Raw genomic sequence first — 22,771 nt, forward strand, 5'->3', positions numbered from 1 at the left:
ATGTAAAGCACATCGCCAGAAATATCCAATTCAAAAATTAACCAATGGTCTGCTTTCTACCAACTCTACTAGTTTGTCTGAACTAAAAGTTTTGAACTTAGAGCTGGAGGTGTCTTACAGTTTTATTACTACCTTTAGGAAAAAACCTCAATTGGAATTGATACTTTGAAGCTAAAATTTAGGGCATAGCTGACAGAACTGTTTCAAAAGAGATTTGTAGAAACATTAATTTTTGATCTTTTTATTCTTCCTAAATATTAACTTTTTGATGTGTAGCTGTAGAAAATAATGCTTTATGGATTCTTCAGCCTCAAACCATTAGTCTGTAAGCTGCAACAGGACAGGAAGAGATCTGGCTTGTTTGGTGTTAACTCTCCAGGGCTTAGGAAAGTTCTTGCTCAGATTAGGCATGCAATCTTTGTTAAATGAAGGAGCGTAATGTTAACAATGGCTACAAATGTGAACGGTGTCACCTAATTTTACATTATAATGTTTTTGAAATCTCACAATCTAGAAAATCATCCAGGTTTCTATAACAAGACATGATCACTTTTGGTATAATTGATTAGAATCCGATTTACTATTTGTAAAAAGTTTGACATATTGAGATTTTAATTTTAATTCTGAGAATTGTATTGAAAAGAACATATTTATTTAAATTATAAGAATGCATTTCCTTGAAACACGCTAGTAGAGGCAAACTGTAATGTGATATTAACTTAGAATATTGCCTTTTTGCATTTGGAATGTAAATCTGCTGGCTATGTTTGTCTAACTTATTTTAGATAACAAAAGTGGTAGCAATTAGACCAAATTTTATTGTTGAATTAGAATGCTTACTAAATAAATTATACTGTCCAGTCTCTTTTATGATATTATTAAAGACCTAGCATTTTTGCAGGTCATAATCTACATAGATCATATATATGTATGTTCATACATAATCATCATCAATTGGATGGGTAAAATTTGATATATTACTAATAAAGGTAGACATTTAACTAACAGCTTTCAGTGGCCTAATCATCCATGCTTACGCACACATTTAGCATCCAAAAGATATTAAATACAACATTCTTATTTAAGAGTAAATTCCAAATTATTCGGCCACACAGGCATTCAAGTTCCTTCTCTGGTTAACTCAGTATTTCTTCGCCTACTTAGAACACATTAACTGGGGAAGGGATTCTTTAGTTTGCTAAAAGCCAGATCATGTATACATAAATGTATATGTATATATGCAAAAATGTATATATGCATAAATTTATATATGCACTTTGAACCTTGCAAATAGAAACAAAATGTCATGCAATATAAATCTAGATTAGTGATTGTTTTCCATTTTAAATATGATTCCTCTGGTAATGTCTACTCTTATGTAACAAAAATAAGCATGTATATATGCTTACATCATCAATATATGCTTAGATCATAAGCAGTATTATCAAACATCCATCCATAAGGTCATTCTTTTCAAGTTTAGACACTACCAGTATTGGGAACCATGTTTTTTCCCTAAAATAAATTATTTTGGGTTAATACTTACTATTGAAATAGCAAATTATTATTATTTTTATTATTATTATTGAGACAGAATCTCGCTCTGTCACCCAGGCTGGAGTACGGTGGCATGATTATTGTTCACTGCAGCCTCAGTCTCCTGGGCTCTCCACCTCAGCCTCCTGAGTAGCTGGGACTACAGGTGCCACGCCACCATGCCTGGCTATGTTCAAAATTTTTGTAGAGATAGGGTCTCCCTATGTTGCCCAGCCTGATCTTGAACTCCTAGACCTAAGCAATCCTCCCTCCTCAGCCTCCCAAAGTGCTGGAATTACAGACATGAACCACTGTGCCCAGTGAAATAGCAATTATTTGCCAACTGATATGGTTTGGCTGTGTCCCCACCCAAACCTCATCTTGTAGTACCCATAATCCCCACGTGTGGTGGGGGGGACCAGGTGAAGATTAGGGGAGCAGTTTCCCGCATCCTGTTCTTACAATAGTCAGTTCTCATGAGATCTGATGCTTTTATAAGGGGCTTTCCCCTTAGCTGGGCTCTCATTCTCTCTCCTGCCGCCCTGCAAAGAGGTACCTTCCACCATGACTGTAAGTTTCCTGAGGCCTCCCCAGCCAGTAAATACCAGTAACTCATTTGTATTAATGTTTTGTATTATACAAAACTCATTTGTATTGAGACTACTTTCTAACTACATTAAAATAATACTTTAATATATTTTAATTAATCTTCAAAACAGTAGAAAATGGTTAATGCCATTTAGAATCCTAAACCTCAATTAAACAAATGACATATAATTCACTGTGTAGACTGATATGTTCATACTTCGGGGAATAAATGACAAAGGCTGACTTTAGCCATGGTCTTTCCCTCTTATATATTTGTGAGCTCTTTAAGTCTTCAGGAATTCAGTAGAGTTGTCCATTAAAATGGAATAAAGATGTTTGTCATCTCTACTAGTTTGGTACATTCAACTTTACCTAGTAAAGGTGGCTGATAAACTCATTCATACAATTTACCTTTCCATCTCTAAAGGTGGAAAGGATTTGCCTAGTCAGAGAAATATTTTCAGTGTCTGGGGATGGCGGGGTGGGGGGGGGGTGTATTTTCAAGTTTTTGGGGGAATGTGGTGTTCCAACAGTAGGACACCTGAAAGCAGGCTTCACAATCTTCAGGCTTCCTCTAAGGCAACATCAATCCAATTGACTACTAAAACAACTGAGCTTAGAATGGTTTTGAATCCTCAGCTTCTACAGAGAGGAAATTGGAAAGTTGATCTGTATTTCTAAAGTTGCCAAAACCTTTTCATGCACAGTAGTGGCATCAAAGGGAAAGTCATCACAGGTCTCTTTTGAGACCAGGAAAGCCTGGTCTGTTTTAACACGTTAAAACTCCTGTTTTAACAGAGGAGTGTCTAAAATAAGAGTACATATTTCAGTTAGGCCCACAGAGATCAGGTGAGAAGTATGGCAACTAGAATGGTAGGAAATGCACATTTTGGCCGAAAAGAGAGTACCAGGTTTTCTCTAAAGGCATTCAAATGCAAAAAGTAAAATATACATCACTGTGCAAGTCAAACAACATAAAGCCCATAGGCTGACAGCTTCCTCTCTCTGGTCCATAGGGTCACAATCTTGAGCCCCTTTCCATTAGCTCTTGCAGTAACCAGATGCTCCCCTCAGAGCACACAGTACAGTGTGTGCAACATAATCATCTGACAGATGGTCATTTTATGTTTTCTAAGAACAGGTGTTATCATTAGCAGTGACATTTTTGTATTACATTCTACTTCTCTGGTACTCTGAAATTTCCCCCATAAATAACTTTTTCATTTGGTAACAAAATGTGGCTTTGGGCTGCATCCTTTTCAGTAATAGAGATACTCTTCTATTCTTTCTATGGCAACCTCTTGTTTGATTACGGCAACCTCTTGTTTGATTACAATTGTTAAATATTTATTTTTGTGCCTAAAGAAAAGAAGTTAGAAAAAGCAGGTTAAAAAAAAAAAAACAGTGTTTTCATTAAGCTCAATCTATAAGAACCCTTATTTCTTATTCTTTAAGGGCTCAAAAGTAACTGTTTTCTTTTTAGCAAAGGATAGGGTAACATTACAAATTCACAGTGACAGTGATTGTGAAAACTACCACCAGAACACTTTATAAACGTAGCCAAATCAGAATGATCTCTCTGTCTTTTATGTCCAAATTATTCTGTGGTATCCATGTTTGACTGAAATGAAATAAGTCACTGGGACTTATACATTCAAAAATAAAATTTAAAAATGTTTAATTCCTCGGAATACTGGGAAAAAAAAACACCAATTCTTAGGCTTATTACATTCACAAACATTAGTCTTGTACCAATTATTTCTTAAAAAGATAGTTTTTTTTTTAATGTAAGTAGCAGAGTTTATCTGATTGTACTTCTAGGAAAATAATAAAGATCATTCTTTTGAAAAATTATCAAATATGCATAAAATTTTTAATTTTAGCAGGAACCAAAAAGAGCAAAAGAGGTAAGAAAAGGACAACAATAATAAATCTTTATTGAGATTTTTTAACAAAATAATTTTTAAAAACAAAAGCTCCCACATGTAAACAAGAATGTAAATAAGTTAGATGGTATTATTATGTACATCCAAGAATCAAAACATGTTCTGGTAAACATTCCATAATCCAGTAAAATGTTTTGACCCATCACTGTTAACAGAAACTGTGTATTTAATACTATCAATAACGAAACCTAATCTTTGAACGTTATAAAATGGTTTACGGAATATAAACTATACAGTTTAGTTTTTCGTTCCTCCTAGCAATCCGTGGTCACATGTATACTAGTCCTAATATGTATTTTGTCAGTATTAGCCCAAAATGTCCACCATCCCAAATTAACCAGGTTACACATATCTCCTCCAGTTTTCATGGTAGGATGTCTTAGAACTCATATATTACAACAACATTTTTCAAAACTAACCTCATCCTAAATTCTATTCTAACTAGTCTGGCACTCCTTCATTTTCTCTCTCTGTCTACACATTCATTAGATACCATGGCAATTTCACCTTTAAAAATACTGCTAATACATGTTTGGACAGTAATTTCTGGTAAAACTGTAGTTTATTTATCAAAAAAATGTGAATTTTTATTTTAAAAATGTAGGTCAAGCATTGTCATAGTTGTAGTATTTAATTGAGAATAAGGCTTCAATTTAGAAGATTCAGTATACACATTAAACAAAATTAAATGGCTTAAATTATAATTCATATAATTATAATCTTCATTTTTAGATGGCCAAAATATAGTTTTCTTACTATAAAGTGTTATTTATTCATTGTCTATTTTTACTAATTATATTCAATTCACAGTAATGGCATCAAAGGGACAAGTCATCATAGGTCTCTTCTGAGACCAGGAAAACCTGGTCTGTTACAACAGAGGAGTGTCTAAAATAAGAGTACATATTCCAATTAGGCCCACAGAGATAGAAAAGAGCCAGGATAATCTTTGTATTGAGGCCTTGATTTCAGTTTTAAATGTAATTCTTTTCTGCCAGCTGAAATAATTTAAAGATGTGCACAACAGGTCTGTACTATTTAAGGCAGGTGCCAAGCACATTTTGAAAGGTAATAAACTTACCAACTAGAATGTTCTCCTAATGGAAAAAGAAAAAAGAAAAGCTATGACAGTTTTTGTTTAAGACAGATGTTTAAATAGCACTCTTCTTTTTGACCATTTAAAAATAATTTGGCAGCTGTAACTGCCTATGGTCATAACACATAATCACTTACAAAGGACAAACAACAGATACAGAATTAACGATATACTTTTAATATTTTTACTACCCTCTTTAAGTTGGTGCCTAATGGCATTTAACAAGATTTTTATATTCAGTGAAAAAGATTTAGAACATAAACTGACATGAAGGAATATAATTTCTCTGTGCCATGCAAAAGAGAAGTCAACTTTTTACACATCATCACTCCTAAATAGTTCTAATTAAAATCCAAACTGTTCCCATTTTTGCATCATTGTCATTCTTTGGCAAAAGATTCAAAATAGCCATGGGTTAGGAAACAACTGTTCACTCATGGTCTTCATTTTTTTTTTTTTGCAAAATACATGTGTTTTGTAAAAGAAATCTGCACTGTGCTTGGTTTATACTACATAATTATAAGTAAGCAAAATATTATGACTTTTTTTGACTAATCTACTCCTAAAGCCTTGAGTTGCCGTTCAATCTCTTCATCTGAGATTGTAGCCTTTGAAGTAGAGGCAGATGGTAAGCCTCGAGCAGCTGATGGAGCTTTGGCCATCTATATTAAACAAAGAAAAAGACAAACGTGCATTAGCAAACATTTGGACTAGGACATACAGGATGTGCTGTAAAGAGGTCTGTTTAATTTACTTTTGAAACAGAAATAAAAAACATGCACCTCACAGTAAAAACAAAACAATTAAGTGACAAAGGTGGTAGGTAGAAACTATTTCCAACTAAGAAAAGATGATGTTCATACCTTTCCAGAAATTTCAATACCAATTTCATCAAGAACTTGATTCACAATATCCTGGCTTTCTTCTTCATCATCAGAACCGTCAAAGATGTCATCAAGTGTATCATTGACTAGGGGATATGGGAGAAGGAGCAAAGCAGTTACTTTCAAACAAACTTCAGGTTAGACTTACGTATTTACAGTCTAGCCCAACTATTTTGTATATCACAGAAGGCAAATTCAGTGAACTAAAAAAATCCTTCAAAATGTCAGTGAAGTACACTGATAAATACATATTTGAGCCATTAAATCTGGAATAATGTTCATTTCAATGCAAATTATCCTATAGTAAACAAGTCTACTCTGTTTTTTTAAAAATTAATTCTAATAGACAAAAACCACATGATATTCACAGCTACATGTTTAAGATTTTTAAATATTATTTCACAAATTGTATCCATTAAGCTGGTAGAGGAATAATATGCAAGAATAAATATCCTGTTAATATCTAGAAAACAATTTACTCTTTTTATATCTATAATCGTATTTTTATACCTCTTAAATTTACATTCAAGTATAGGTAGAATACTCTAAAGAAATCTAAGGTTCAATATTTTATTAAATTTGCCCAAAGAATGATGCCCGATTCAACAGGATTATTACTGCTACAACCTTTTCTACCTCTCTTCCCTCCCCAAAATATTTATTGAAAGCAGTCTGTATAGAATGCATGATGTTGAGTTGTGGGGAAGCAATTTTTGATGGATTGAGATTATGTCTTTTTTATCTTTGAAACTGGGCACCTAGTGCCTGAAATGCAATATAAATACGATGGGTGAACAGACAGAGAAAAATAAAGACCTCGGGTAGTTGACACTTGAGTATAAAAGAAAAAAATTAAGAAACAGATTGTGGTAAGAGAAAAGATAAATGATTATAAAGTTTCAGAGAAGGAGATTACATCCAACTTGGAGGAAGTAACATGTGAAGTAATCCGGCAAGGACACATAGGGTTTAACCGCACAGAGATACATAAATGGAATGGCCTGGGCAAAGTCACTGTGAGGCAACAGGGACACAAGGAAGAAAGGATAAGTTCTTCAGTTTGGTTGTTATTTAAGGTACATAAATGGAAAATATCTGGGAGAAAAAAAAAATTAAAGCAGCTAGCGTAAAATTGTTCCTCTCCTGGTATCTGGGGAATGTCCCCAGAAGAAGAAAGACAGGTAACCTAGTCTGATTTCTTTGTAATCATGTTGGTAACTGGGGCTCCTGGCAAACAGGCTTAATATTTACTAGCAAGAGAGTCCTTGTCTATGGAAAGCTCTTACCAGGGTGTCCTGGTTTAGGACTGCTATAGTAACAAACCTATAATCTATGGGTTATGAGCCATAAGGTAGGCAGTCATCTAGGGTATAAACTGAATATGTTTCATAACCTAAATACTTCCTTCTTGTTTTTTATTTAAAATTTGGGGATTTTATTTTGTAGTAAGCAGAAAACCCCTGAAGGAATTTAATCAATATGCTCAAAGGTAAGCCGCTGGAAAAAAATAATTTAGCAGTATGTTACTCAGACGTAACTTAGTAAAGTAATACAGGAGATGGAAAGTCCAGGTCATGCGGAGTTTATAAGGAGTTTATAAGTATAAGTAAAGTAGTAGTTGCAGAAAAAAAAATGAATGAAGTGGATAGAAGAAAAAGATTAGACAGGTGTAATCAGACTAACGAAGAAGAATGCTTTCAGAAAAAGCGTAATAATGCTCATCAGAGGTATAGTATAAGATTTCCCAACGATCTTGTGTCTTAACTGTGAAGAAGCTTTGGAGCAACATGGCAGAATATAAATCCCAACTTGAAAAAGATATGTTGATTTACACCTTGAATTTATTTTTGGATGAAAATATTGTTAGTGTATTTTACTAGGTTATTAAAGAAATGAGTAACCATCAATAACTACTATTATACTACAGACTAACTTGCTATGTATTAAAATATACTACAGACTAACTTGTAATGCATTAAAATACAAATGAGAACAACTGCAGTAGGTATTATAGATATCTGATTAAGTAAGGGTTATTGATTCTTTTCATTATAGCTTAATGGAAAAGTTAATTTCTCTGGTGAGAACTGCCATCACTGGCATTGGGAACCATATGTTAAATACTATGATCATTGTATAAATAACAATTCTCTCAGTCATTAAAAAATCATTGATGTTTCAACAACCTGAAACAACTCCTAGTTTTCAAACTAAAGTCCTGACGTAAAAACTACAGAACTTTTGGAGCTGCCAAAGATAAACATGCAGTATTATTACAACCGAGAATAAAAATAGGTATACTGAAATAGAATACTAGAACAATAATGAGTTTATTAACCCTGGTAACTTAGATACTATTTTATACACTAAATATTATTAAATGCTGTTAAACTAAAATACCAGCAGATAAGCAAAGCTAAACTGGTATATAGGGATACATAGTTGTAAAACATTTATTTTTCTATTTTTCATTTTTTATAGTTGTAAAACATTTAGAAAACATACTTTCAAAACAATGATGCCAGTTTCTGACATAATATAAGTAATAATCTAATGTTGATCAGGGTGCTATGAAGGGTCAGTCATTCATTATTGGTGAAATAAAAATTGGTGTAGTCTTTCTGGAAAGAATTGGTAGTACAAACCAAGAGCCTTATAAAAGTTAATATTCTAAGGAGATTTAAGAAATTCAGTCAAAGATAATATTTAAACATATTTTTCAAAGGATTATCAAACCCATTAAAAATTTTACAACAATCTTATTGACCAATACAAGAATGGTTTGATTAACTAGGGTATACTGATGTTAAATGATATTAAAGCTATTTTTTAAAAAGACTTCAGAGAAGATTTAATGTCAAGGTCATGAGTATATGCTTATGTTATACTATTATGTTTTTAGAAAGCAAGATATTCACAATTGTACATGTAAGGTGATCTCACTTTTGTAGATCAAGATTATGAGAAAAAACAAAATAAATGCACAACATTAATGGTAACTACATCTGAGTGCTGTGATAATTTTTATATGCTCTGTCTGTGTATTCTCTGTATTTCCACCATAACATACAATTAGTTTATATTCAAAAAGACAAAAACTAAATATTAGAAGACTCTTGTGAGAGGGGAAAAAAAATGAGAAAAAAAACAAACAAAAATAGAGCTCCATTACCTCTACCTCTAATACACGCAAATCTTCTGTAGTATCAAAGAGCTGACGTAACTCTGAAACTGCTTGACTCACATCATGAAGAATTATGTACCTCACAAGTTGGTTTTGGTATACTAATCAATAAAGTAAAACTGCTGAAGCCAATGTGTAATAGAGATATGGCATAACATATTTTATACCCTTCCCTCAGTTAAATACAAATAGAATTTTGAGCCTATCATTTTTGGTTTCATCATTTCTGCCTTCGTGAATGAAAATATGAGACTTACAGTAAATAAATGGCTAATTCAAAGATGAGAAAACTATAAATTTCTTTATAACTTATTAAACTTACTCATTTCTTCAGTCATTTCCATTTTCATGTTTTCCTTCTGGAAATTCTGCATTGTTTGTAATGTCTTTTGTGGATCCATCTTCTTGTTAACTGCCTGCATTGTCTTTAAATGTATTTACAAGACTCATGTTACTTCCATAATTATGAAAATTTTACTATGAAATAAGTCAAAAGGGAACACATCAAATATAGATAGGCTTTAAAAAGATAGCCATCCTGCCGTAATCAAACACAGAGTGTTAAATATTCTAGAAAAAAATGAAATAGTCATTTGGAAACCATCTGCTTAACATCTATATAATAAAGACCAGTGTGAAAAACCTCATCTGAACAGCAGGCAAGAAATTATGTAATAAAAAACATGATCAGCATAAAATCCTTTGCTATTCAAATAGGAAAATTAAATTTACCTGTTTATGTGGCAAGTAGGTAATGTCAATAACTTTTTAAATTTAATTTTTATAAAAACTTTCATTAAAATTTTTAATGTCTAAATTAAAAAAGATTAGAAGATATACTAGCATATATACTTAATATATTAACACATTTAAAACCATGGTTTAAAAAAATCTAAAAATGTGAATTTTGAAAAACTATGCGACAACAATTCTCTTACATTATATATTCACAACTCATTTCATTAAGAGATTAATGTTCTCTAGTACCACCAAAATTTATTTACAATCATGTTGCATGTGCTTACATTTTGGTTAATGACCCACAGCCCCAGTGACCCCATAAGATTATAATACTGCATTTTTACTATACCTTTCTTATGTTTAGCTACGTTTAGATACACAGATACTTAAACCATTATTACAACTGCCTACAAAATTCAGTACAGTGTAGCCTAGGACCAACAGGCTATATACCATATAGCCTAGACGCGTAGTAGACTATATCACCTAGGTTTATGTAAGTATACTCCATAATGTTTGCACAATGACAAAATTGCCTAAGATTAATTTTTCAGAATGTACCCCTATTGTTAAGCCAGATATGACTGCATTTTTATATATATGATGCATAATATATACATGATAAACATATACGTATGCATTATATAGCTAATTCAGTATATTAAAAGAAACCATACAATAGAAAACATGTTGATTTCAAAGATATGAAGCAAACAGTCCTTTCTCTTTTTTTTTTTTTGAGATGGAGTGTCGCTGTGTGGCCCAGGCTGGAGTGCAGTGGCGCAATCTCGGCTCACTGCAAGCTCCACCTCCCGGGTTCCCGCCATTCTCCTGCCTCAGCCTCTCCCAGTAGCTGGGACTACAGGCGCCCGCCACCACGCCCGGCTAATTTTTTTGTATTTTTTAGTAGAGATGAGGTTTCACCGTGGTCTCGATCTCCTGACCTCGTGATCCGCCCGCCTCGGCCTCCCAAAGTGCTGGGATTACAAGCGTGAGCCACCGCGCCCGGCCCAAACAGTCCTTTCTCAACTGCATGCAATGCTGTTGCCAAAGTATTCTTTCCAAGTATGACACTGCATTCCCCCATCCCTCCCCACCCCCAATACACCTAACTCTCTAGTGGCTTTCCAGTGCTCTTAAGTGCTAAAAGCCAAATTCCATAATTTGCCTATGAGAACTAACATGGATTAAACTTTGCACTATTGCCCTCTAGACACACATCTTTTATTCCTTAAATGTGCTATGTTTTCTCCTGCCACTTGAGGCCAGGAGTTTGACACTAGCCTAGCCAACATGGTGAAAACCCGTCTCTACTAAATACACAAAAATTAGCAAGGCATGGTAGCTCACGCCTGCAATACCAGCTACTCAGGAGGCTGTGGCAGGAGAATCACTTGAACCCGGGAGGCAGGCGTTGCAGTGAGCCGAGATCACACCATTGCACTCCAGCCTGGGCAACAGAGCGAGACTGTCTCAAAAATCAGACAATCAAAAAGAATAAGGTAACTGAGAAACAAAATGTATACTGAAACGTTCTCTTTTTTTTTGAGACAGAGTCTCTCTCTGTCACCCAGGCTGGAGCGCAGCGGCGTGATCTTGGCTTATTGCAACCTCTGCCTCTCAGGTTTCTGCAATTCTCCTGCCTCAGCCTCCCAAGTAGCTGGGATTACAGGTGCCCACCACCATGCCCAGCTAATTTTTATATTTTTAGTAGAGGTGGTGTTTTGCCATGTTGGCCAGACTGGTCTTGAACTCCTGGCCTCAAGTGATCTGCCCGCCTTGACCTCCCAAAGTGCTGAGATTACAGGCATGAGCCACCATGCCCGGCTTAAGGCTTGAAACTTTCTCTTTTTAAAGATTATAATGTGTCACTGTACTTTTTGTACTTCACAAAATGGATGCATTCTACTCTTCATTTGCACAAATGTATTGGGTACATATAAAATTTTCTTACATGTATATAATGCACAGTGATCAAGTCACAGTGTTTAGGGTGTCCACCACCCAAGTACAATATATTTTTGTTAACTATAATCACCCTACTCTGCTATCAAAGATTGAATTTATTCCTTCTAACTGTATGTTTGCACAGCATTCTACTTTCACGTGCTCTGCTGTCTAAAATGCAATTACAGTTAATACTCCTTATTTGTGGATTCCATATTTGAGAATTTACCTACTCATTAAAATTTTTTTGTAACCTCAAATGAATACCTGCAGTGTTTTAATGCTCATCTGTGGACATATACAAAGCAGCAAAACATTTGAGTCACCCAACATGCACATTTCCAGCTGAGGTCAAACAAGGTGATGTTCTGCCTTCTTACTGCAAATTAAGTGTCCTTTCCACAGTTTATTTAGTGTCACATTTTTCTCACTTTTGTGCTTTTTGTTGGTGATTTCACTGATAAAAAATGATCCCTAAGCATTGTATTAACATGCTGCCCAGTGTTCCTAAGTGAAAGAAGGAAATGATGTGCTTTATGGAGAAAATATATGTTAGGTAAGCTTTGTTCTGGAATGAGGTATAGTCCCATTAGCCGTGAGCTCGATATGAGCAAATCAACTATATATTAAAGACGGCGTCTTTAAACAGAAACACAAGGTTAGTTAGGTACAGATTAGGTGATGAAAAAATGTTGTGGGCAAAGGCTCACAGAAATATAACTCAGTATTTCCCCTGGGAGCAATGGTTCAATATGCACTATTTCAGTGTTCCCGACTTCATGGGACATAACTACTATGAATAACATAAATTGCCTGTGTATACCATTTCCCTAACATAAAGCTTGTGCTTTCCTCTGAAGCTATTTTTTTCTTTTGCACTTCATATTCATAATCCCTCTTCTGTACATCTAACATCTAATGATATTCTTAAAATCTTTGTCTTATGCAATGTCTTTTAGATCACCCTACTCAAGGGTCTGTGCAGTTCATAAAGCTTAGCATGACTGATATATAGTGGGTAGGTTCCTAGAGACGTATCTTAAGCCCCCAATTGAACTATAAAATTTGTGAAAGCAGAGCTTCTGTCTTAGCCTCTTTTGATGACTAACAGTATCAAGGAGCACTTTATTTATTAAATGACTGAAAGACTCAGAGTCCTTTAAACTCTACAGTAAAAACACTGATTACAGATATAGAAAAATGTGTTTGTGTGTGTATGCAGTAAGTTAAACATAAGTTCTAGACAAACATTCTGATAAATCTTTCTTACTATTCATGTGACCTTCTCACACATTCATAAAAATGAATCAAGAGGAAATTATCACTCGAAAGTAGTCAGAACATATAATGAAATAAGAAGGTCAAAAATCTTCTGACAATTCGAGGGGAAAAAAGCAAATACTTTTAAAAGTCAATTTTATAAAATTAGAAGCTACATGTGATCTTTAGAAAATGGGATTGTTGGCTGGGCGCAGTGGCTCACGTCTGTAACCCCAGCACTCTGGGAGGCTGAGGCAGGCGAATCATCTGAGGTCAGGAGTTCGAGACCAGCCTGGCCAGCATGTGAAACCTCATCTCTACCAAAAATATAAAAATTAGCCAGGTGTGGAGGTGCATGCCTGTAATCCCAACTACTCAGGAGGCTGAGGCAGTGAATCACCTGAACCCAGGAGGTGGAGGTTGCAGTGAGCTGAAATCTTGCCACTGCACTCCAGCCTGTGTGACAGAGCAAGACCCCATCTCAAAAGAAAAAAAAAAAAAAAAAGAAAAGAAAAAAGAAAACGGCTTGTCCTCAAACAAGAAATTTTGTATTAAAACGTATCAATAAAGAATCTAGAAGTAATTACCTGGATTATCTAGTATTATAACTCATTCTACTAAAAATTACACACATTTTGTACCACATATACACCAGGAGGTGCTTTTAAATCTGCTTTCAATATTGATATTTAAGTATTGTTGATAAAATTATAAATCTATGAATATAGAAGCTCCTACTTACTTTTGCTGTGGTAGACATTGCTCCAGCCATCTTCATTTGGGAATTCATCACTTTTGTTTGTGTAGACATAGAAGTAACTTTTGAACTTACAGCAAAAGTTCTCGTCTTCTGTTTCCGTAGATGCACGAGTTGTTTGGCTAAAACTTTGCAAGCTTCCTTATTACCAATCTTGGCCATTTTCTTAATTTCTAATTCCTAAGAGAAGAAACAAACAAAAGAAAATAAAATCATTGAGGGGTAGTCCTCAATAATTTATTTCAGAAGAACAGATCTAACACACATAACAGGCCCTTTATCCCCGATCATGAAGAGGGGAAGAAGCTATTATAAAGTCACAGAGCAAAAGAGTAATCTAAGAAGGCTATTTAGTCTACATGTTTACATGGAAAGAACTAGTATCTTCATCCATGAATACAAAGCAAGTCTACAAAACAGTGCACATGTAGAGCCCAGAAGAAAATTAAAAAAAAAAAAAGACTATCCAAAAGAAGGTAAGAGAAAAGGAACAAACATACAAGCAAAGAGTTGGTGGGACAGAGCAATAAAGGGCAAGGTGATAGATCTAAAACTAATAATATAGATAATTACATTAAATAAAATAGTCCATTTTATACCTCAGTTGTAAGACAGACTGTCGGATTAGATAAGAAAGCAAACCCAACTATATGCTATCTCAAGACACCAACTTATACAAAAACAAAGTCAAGTAAAAGGACAGAAAAATATATGCTATCTACGTACTTATCAAAGCCTACCAATCTAGAGTGGCTATATTAATAGAGATGAAATAAACTTGAGAACAAGGAATACTACCAGAAATAAAAAGGGGTATTTCATAATGATATAAGGGAATCAATACATAAAGATATCAGGACAATCTTAAATGTGTATGTACCTAATAAAAGTGCTTCAAAATATATAAAACACAATGGACAGAACTGAAAGGAGAAATAGACAAATGCATAATTAGCATGAGAAATATCAACAACTCCACTCTTAAGCATAAAGTCTAATTGTTACAAGTAGACAGAAAATCTGCAGTGATACAGAAGGCTTAAAAAACACTATCACCAATTTGACCTAACTGACATTTGTAGGAAACTCCAACACTGAAAGCAGAATATACATTCTTTACAAGTGTCACTAAACAATCACCAAAGTATTCCATATTCTACATCAGAAAACAGGGCTCAATAAATTTTAAAGGACTGGAATCACACAAAGTATGCTAACTACAATGAAACTCAAAATTTGTAAGAAAAATATGAAAAGAAAATCAGAAATAAGCAGAAGTTTAAAAATAATAGTTCTAAATAAGTCATGGGTTAAAGAAAAAAAGCACAGAGAAAATAATATTTTGAACTTAAGTGAAAATGCAACACAAAAATTTGTGAGTTGCAGTTAAAACTGCTCTTAGAAGAGTTTATAGCACTGAAGTTTGTATTTGAAAAAAAATGAATACTTCATAAGCTTCAACATAACATAGAAAAAAGAAGTACAAATGAAACACAAAGTAAGGAAATAAGATAAATAAAAAAATAAATATATAAACTAGGAAAGAAAAATCTATGGCTCATGCCTGTAATCCCAACACTTTGGGAGGCCAAGGCAGGCAGATAATGAGGTCAAGAGATCGAGACCATCCTGGCCAACATGGTGAAACCCCACCTCTATTAAAAATACAAAAATTAGCTGGGCGTGGTGGCACACACCTGTAGTCCCAGCTACTTGGGAGGCTGAGGCAGAAGAATTGCTTGAACCGCGAGGCAGAGGTTGCAGTGAGCTGAGATCACGCCACTGCACTCCAGCCTAGTGACAGAGCAAGACTCCATCTCAAAAACAAACAAACAAACAAAAAACAAAAAGAAAAATCCACCCAGAAAATCAATGAAACCAAAAATCAAAAGCTATTTTCTTTTTTTAAATAAGAGATCAATCAAATTGATAAACCACTAGCCAGGCTGATGATGAAAACAACTGAGAAAGAGACAGAGAGAGAGACAGAGAGAGAGAGAACCCAGTTACAAATACTGAGAATGCAAAGAAGGGCATCACTTCCTATCCTAAAGATGTTAAAGGATAGTAAGGGAATATTATAAACAACGTATCAGTATATTTTAAAATTTAGTAGAAATGGACAAGTTACTTGACAGACTAAAGCCACCAAAGCTCATTCAATAAGACAGATAACCTAATCCACTGTATATCTATTTAAAAAAAATTTGTAGTTTAATAATCCACCCACAATGAAAATCTTCACTCACAGATGACTTTACTGATGAATCCTATCACACATTTAAGGTAGAACTACACAAACCCTTCCAGTAAGAAAAGAGTATGGGACCCTTGCCAACTCATGCTATGGGGCCAGCATTACTAGGCCAGCGTTATTACCCCGATATCAAAATCAAATAAAAACACTGCACTGCCGCCTGGGCAATAAAAGTGAAACTCCATCTCAAAAACAAACAAACAAACAAAAAAAACCCACTACACAAAAAGAAAACTACAAATCAGTATATTTTATGAACACAGATGCAGATATTCTTAAAATTCCGGCAAACTGAAAATACATTAAAAAAAAAACATCATTACCAAGTGGGATGTGTCCCTGGAACAAAAGGTTGATTCAACTTTTGATAATCAAAGTAATTCACTGTATTGACAGACTAAAAAAGAAAACCACACAACCATTTCAACAAGTACAAAACACTGCTGAGGAAAATTGAAGATCTAAATAAATGGAGATCTAAATAATGGAGAGATATAATACCTTCATAGGTCAGAAGACATTATGTTAATATGTCTTCTGTTAATGTTAACTAACATTATGTTAATATGTCTTATGACACAATGTTAATATGTAACTATTCAACGTAATCCCAATCAAAATCTGATCTTTTTTGTAGAAACTGATTTGTATTCTAAAGTTCCTATAGAAATGCAAAGCACCTAAAATAGCCAAAACAATTATGAAAAAAGAAGTACAAAGTGGAAGGATTAACGCTGTCTAACTTTTAGACTTACTTTAAACCTTTATTAACAAAAATAATGTGGTATTGGCTTAAAAGCAGTCATGTAAATCAATGGAATAGAGCCCAGAAAGATGCCTACGTTTGGACAACTGATTTTCCACAAAGACGACAAGGGACAGTGTCAGCAATAATTATGTTGAAACAACCGACTTTCCATATGCAAAAAGTGAACCTCTACCCTTACCTGACACCATACTGAAACTTAATTCAATATGGTTCACAGTTTTAAATGTAAGAACTAAAACTGTAATATTTCTACAAGAAAACATAGGAGAAAATATTACTGACTTTGGGTTAGGCACTCGTGGCTAGTACACTAAAAGTAAGTAGTACACTAAAAGTACTAATCACAGAAAAAAAGGATAAGAAATATTAACAACTCCACTCTTATGTATACACGCTAATTGTGACAAGTAGACAGAAGATCTGCAATGACACAGAAGACTTAGAAAACACTATCACCAATTTGACCTAACTGACATTTGTAAGAAACTCCAACATTGAAAAAAAGAACAAAAGAATAAAAAATTGTACTTGATCAAAATAACCCAAAAAACCCTTTCATTCCTCAAAAGACACTTAGGAAAATGAAGGACAAGGTTAAGAACTTAGAAATAATATTTGCACAACATATACTTAATAAAGCATTTGTTTCCACAATATATAAAAACCTATTGTAACTAAGAAAGAAAACAATTTGATGAAAAAATGGGTAAAATATTTGAATAGACACTCTGGCAAACAAAAGATAACTAAATGGTAAACAGGTATGTAAAAAGATGCTCAACATCATTAGTGATTAAGAAAACGAAATTTAAAATGACAACGTACTATACACCCACTAAAATGGCTAAAATTAAAGACTGCCAACTCCAAGTATGTGAAACAACTGTAACTTTCATACATTGCTAATGGGAAGAGAAAACATCACAGGCACTCTGCAGATTTTTCAGCACTTTAATTTTAATTTTTTAGCAGTTAAACATACATTTACCCTATGACCCAGCAATCTCACTCTCAGGAATATACCCAAGAAAAATGAAAACCATGTTCACAAAAACTTTGATTGAATGTTTAAAGCAACTTTATTCAAATAACCAATACCTGGAAACAACTCAAACGTCCACTGGCTGGTAAACAGATAAACAAATTGTGAAATATTCAAACAATTGAATAATACTCATCAATAAAAAGTAATTAACACTAATGCATGAAACAGCACTAATTAACCTCAAAATAATTATGCTGAGTGAAAGATGCCATAAAAAAGGAGTTGATATTATATGATTCCATTTATATAAAATTCTAGAAATGAAAACTAATCTACACTGACAGATCAGTATTTGCTTCACCAGGAAAAAGGGAGACAGGCAGGGATGGGTAGGAGGGATTTCCAGGGGCCTAAGGAAACTTTTAGGGAAGACGTATGTTCATTACCTTGACTGTACTAATGGTTTCATGAGTTTATACATATGTCAAAACCTATCAAATTGTACACCTGAAATATGTACCGTTTATTGCATGTCAATTATCCCTCAATAAAGCTATTTTTTAAAGATTTGAGGCAACATACACATAAAAACATAGCATAAAGAATATTTAAAAATGAACCAGACCAGTGTATTATAAAAGTACATTCATTGTCAAAGACACAATGATCTTTAAAATATCAAGCAAGACTCCCATGAGTTAATGTAATTTTTAAAATAACCTTCCTTTGTTTTCCATGACTACCTCATCTTCGCTGTTAACTAAGAAGGTGGTTCTGTCTTGAGCAATCTTTCTTCCTAGATACTCATGACTCTCACAAACTGAAGAATAATTTGGATTCTATAATCAACAGAATACACAGAATCCCAATAACAGTCAGCAGAATGACACAATAAATAAAGGTAAGCAGAAGATACAAAAATCATTAACTGTCATTTCTTAGTTAAGTAAATCACTTACCACCTGCCATGTGCCTTCTTCTTAGTTAGCTAATTATTCCTACAGTAATTTCCAAATTTGTTTGAAAAGTTAAACTGAAATTTAATGTTCTACTTACCAGCTGTTTTTCTTGTTTCTCTAAAGCTGCTCGATCTCTGATTATAGCCCTCTGTGTACCTCGTAACTCTCGGTTCTGTTCCTTTATTACATCTAGGGGAATCACAAAAGAAACCTAAATTTATAGGTTGTAAAATTTTCAATACCATTTAAAATACCGGATTCACAGATCATGATTTAAAAAAATCTTATATTGGCTGGGCACGGTGGCTCACGCCTGTAATCCCAGCACTTTTGGTGGGTCACCTGACGTCAGGAGTTCGAAACCAGCCTGACCAACATGGAGAAACCCTGTCTCTACTAAAAATACAAAATTAGCCGGGTGTGGTGGCAGATGCCTGTAATCCCAGCTACTCGGGAGGCTGAGGTAGAAGAATCGCTTGAACCTGGGAGGTGGTGGTTGCGTTGAGCTGAGATCAACCCCATTGCACTCCAGCACTCCAGCCGGGACAACAAGAGCGAAACTCCATCTCCAAAACAAAACAAAACAAAACAAAACCCTTAGATTTACTAGATGTCAAAAATTTTTTTTTACTAAAAAATTAAATATTAAAACCTGAATTATAAATATTAATAAAATATAAAGAATTGACAGTAGGTGAATGCAAATATGCTACAGTCTGAGATTTAACCAAAAGTATTACATCACAATAAAATATTCCCCTAGAGAATGATTAGTATATAGTGTTTCATATAGCACATATATATGTCACACACACACACCCTTTTCATGTTTCCTTACTCTAATACTATATGAAATTCAGGAAGGAAGACAGGTTATATGTTTATTAAATCTGTTTGGTTTTCTGCAGTAAATATTAACAGAGTGAAACACCAGACTTTCCAGTGAGGCAGATCTGGATTTGAATCTCACCTCAGCCACTTGATCATCATGATTATACCTTGGAAGAGTTAGTTAATACTCGAAACCTCAGCTTTCTTTTTCATAAGAAAGGACAGTAAGGAGTAAATAACATACAAAGCTCTGATAACGGCAAGTATCCTCTCAATTATAGTATCTTTCTAATTTATCTGAATTCATTTGGATTCTTTAGACCTACCTTTTGAAGAATTAAAGTATTACTCTAGGCCTGATGCACTGTAATCTGGGTTAGTTGTTACTAAACAGTGGTTTCTTCAAAAGATCAGATATCAATGTCAATTCTTGGCAACCCTGATCTCTTGTCAGAAATTTTGTTAAGTTACATACATTATATAATTTAATGTTCATATAATGCTATGGAGTTTCTATTATTTTATATATAAGAAAACTGAATGATAGGAGGGTTAAATGACTTGCCCAAAGCCACATAGGTAGGAAGTAGTAACACCAGATTTGGTTGGATCCAACCATTCTGTCTCTTGAACCAGTGATCTTAACTACTTCACTAGGCTAACTTTTTAATGAAGAGATTTAAAAACAACAACAACAAGAGAAAGAAGAGTCTCTTCATCAAATAGCACTGGGAAATCTGGACATCCACATGAAAAAGAATAAAGCTGCACCTTTATGTCACACTGTATATAAAAATTAACTCAAAAAAGATCAATAACCTAAATGTAAGAGCTGAACCTTAGAACACATGGAAGTAAATCTTTATGACCTGGGATTTGACATTACATTCTTAAATATGACATTAAAAGCATAAAGAACAAAAGAAAAAAAGATAAATTGGACTTGGTGAAAATTAAAAATTTTATGCATTAAAGGACATTGTCAGGTGAAAAGACAACCTATAGAATAAGAGAAAATATATGCAATCAATATATCTGATAAGAGTTTGGTATGCAGAATATATAAAAAATTCGTATAACTCAAGAAACAAGATACAAACAACCCAACTTTTAAATGGGCTAAAGGTTTGAGCAGACATTTCTCCAAAGAAGATATACAAATGGCCAATGAACACATAAAAAGGGTGCTCCACATCATTAGTCCTAAAGAAAATACTACTACTTCGCATGTATTAGAAAGGATAATTTTTTATGAAAGGAAAATAACAAGTGTTCATGAAGATGTGAAAATTGGAACCCTTGCATATTGCTCCTATGTAATGTTTGTATGTTGCATATTGCTCGTATGTAATATATGTAATGAATGTAAAATGGTTTGGTTACTATGCTTAACAGTTTGGCGATTCCTCAAAAAGTGAAACATCAAATTACTGTATGACCTAGTAATTCTACTCTTAGATATCTACCCGAAAGAAGTTAAATAAGTATTCAAACAAATACTTCTACGTGAATGTTCACAGCATTAGTAACATTAGCCAAAAGGTGGAAATAACCCAAATGATCACAAAGAGGTGCACAGATAAACTGTGGTATACAAATACAATGGAGTATTATGTAGCTATCAAAAGAAATGAAGTACTGATACATACTACAACATGCGTGAACCTCAAAAACATATGGTAAGAGAAGATGCCAGATAGGGTCACAATTTATAGTTACATTTATATGAAATATCAGAGGTAAATCCATACAGACAGAACAAATTGGCATATGGCAGGGGTTGGGGAGAAGAGACAATGGTTAAGTCACTGCTTAATGGGTACAGGATTTTATTCTGAGGTGATGAAAATGTTTTAGGACTAGATACAGGTGGTAGTAACACACCATTGTGAACTGCTTAATGGGTACAGGATTTTATTTTGAGGTGATGAAAATGTTTTAGAACTAGATACAGGTAGTGGTAACATACCATTGTGAATGAATGTACTAAATGCCACTGAACTGTTCTCTTTAAAATGGTTAATGTTATACGAATTTAACTTCAATTAAAACAACAAAGCCAAAAATCCATATCTTTTTTAGGATAATTATAGTTATTCTATAGTTATAATAGTTACACTTAATAGTTACTATAGTCATATTATTGATAAAACTAATCAACCACAATTACTTTCTGAATAAAAGCTAAAATAAGATGTCAAAGCTCCTATATCCTACCTACGAGACATCTATCTTATCTCCTTTGCTCATTCTGTTTCTCAATTTTATACTGGTGGGCATCTAATACTTAGGCTTTACCAATGAGGTATTCTACATGTTGTTTAAATACAGGAATATGAAACCATAGCACATCTCTAACAGAGATAAAGAAAGAGGGGGCTTTCTCTCCTGCCACCTTTCTTTTTCTAAAATGGGTGAGACTTGATGGGAAACATACATTTTATTTAAAAGAGAGAGCATGGATGATCCACAGATAAATATATTTGGGAAATGTTGAAACTGAAAAAAAAATAAAACACATTTCTTTGCTTCAAGGCTTCTGGGAATGTTTAATACATGGGAATGCACTGTCAATCCTTAAATGGAGAATATATCATAGATTATTGATCAAATGTATTAAGAACTGTTTTTAAGAAATACCTATTAATATTTCCTAGATACTAGTGTACCCTAGAGCATGGATTGGAACATGCTGTATTAGTTTGCCAGGGCTGCCACAACGAAATATTGCAAAGTAGATGGCTTAAACAATGGAAACGTATTTTCTCACAGTTCTGATGGCTGAAAGGAGTCTAGGTGCCAGCAGGTTTAATTTTTCCTGAGGCTTCTTTCCTTGGCTTCCAGATGGCCACCTTCTTGCTGTGTTCTCAGCCTTTTCCTTGTGGATCTTTCTCTTCTTCTAAGGATAGCAGTCATTGAATCAGGGCCCCATCTGACTTGATTTAACCTCGATTACATACTTAAGGGCCCTATCCCCAAATACAGTCACATGAGTGGTCAGAGCTTTGTCATATGAATTGTGGGAGGCAGG

At 34.0% G+C, this 22,771-nt stretch overlaps 1 protein-coding gene across 1 annotated transcript in view; it reads right to left on the reverse strand.

Moving 5' to 3' along the window:
- Positions 1-4,032: 4,032 nt before the first annotated feature.
- Positions 4,033-22,771, reverse strand: part of CHMP2B (charged multivesicular body protein 2B) — a 28,980-nt gene continuing 10,241 nt past the window's right edge. Inside the window, exons 2-6 of the mRNA XM_003255138.3 lie at positions 19,007-19,098; positions 13,925-14,119; positions 9,557-9,659; positions 6,030-6,136; positions 4,033-5,828 (exon numbers count right to left, since the gene is read on the reverse strand). Of these exons, the coding sequence (XP_003255186.1) occupies positions 5,718-5,828; positions 6,030-6,136; positions 9,557-9,659; positions 13,925-14,119; positions 19,007-19,098 (608 nt within the window). The 3' untranslated portion in view covers positions 4,033-5,717. The remainder of the gene's footprint in view (positions 5,829-6,029; positions 6,137-9,556; positions 9,660-13,924; positions 14,120-19,006; positions 19,099-22,771) is intronic.

This window comes from Nomascus leucogenys, chromosome 21, assembly GCF_006542625.1.
Source record: "Nomascus leucogenys isolate Asia chromosome 21, Asia_NLE_v1, whole genome shotgun sequence".
NCBI classification, from domain to species: domain Eukaryota; kingdom Metazoa; phylum Chordata; class Mammalia; order Primates; family Hylobatidae; genus Nomascus; species Nomascus leucogenys.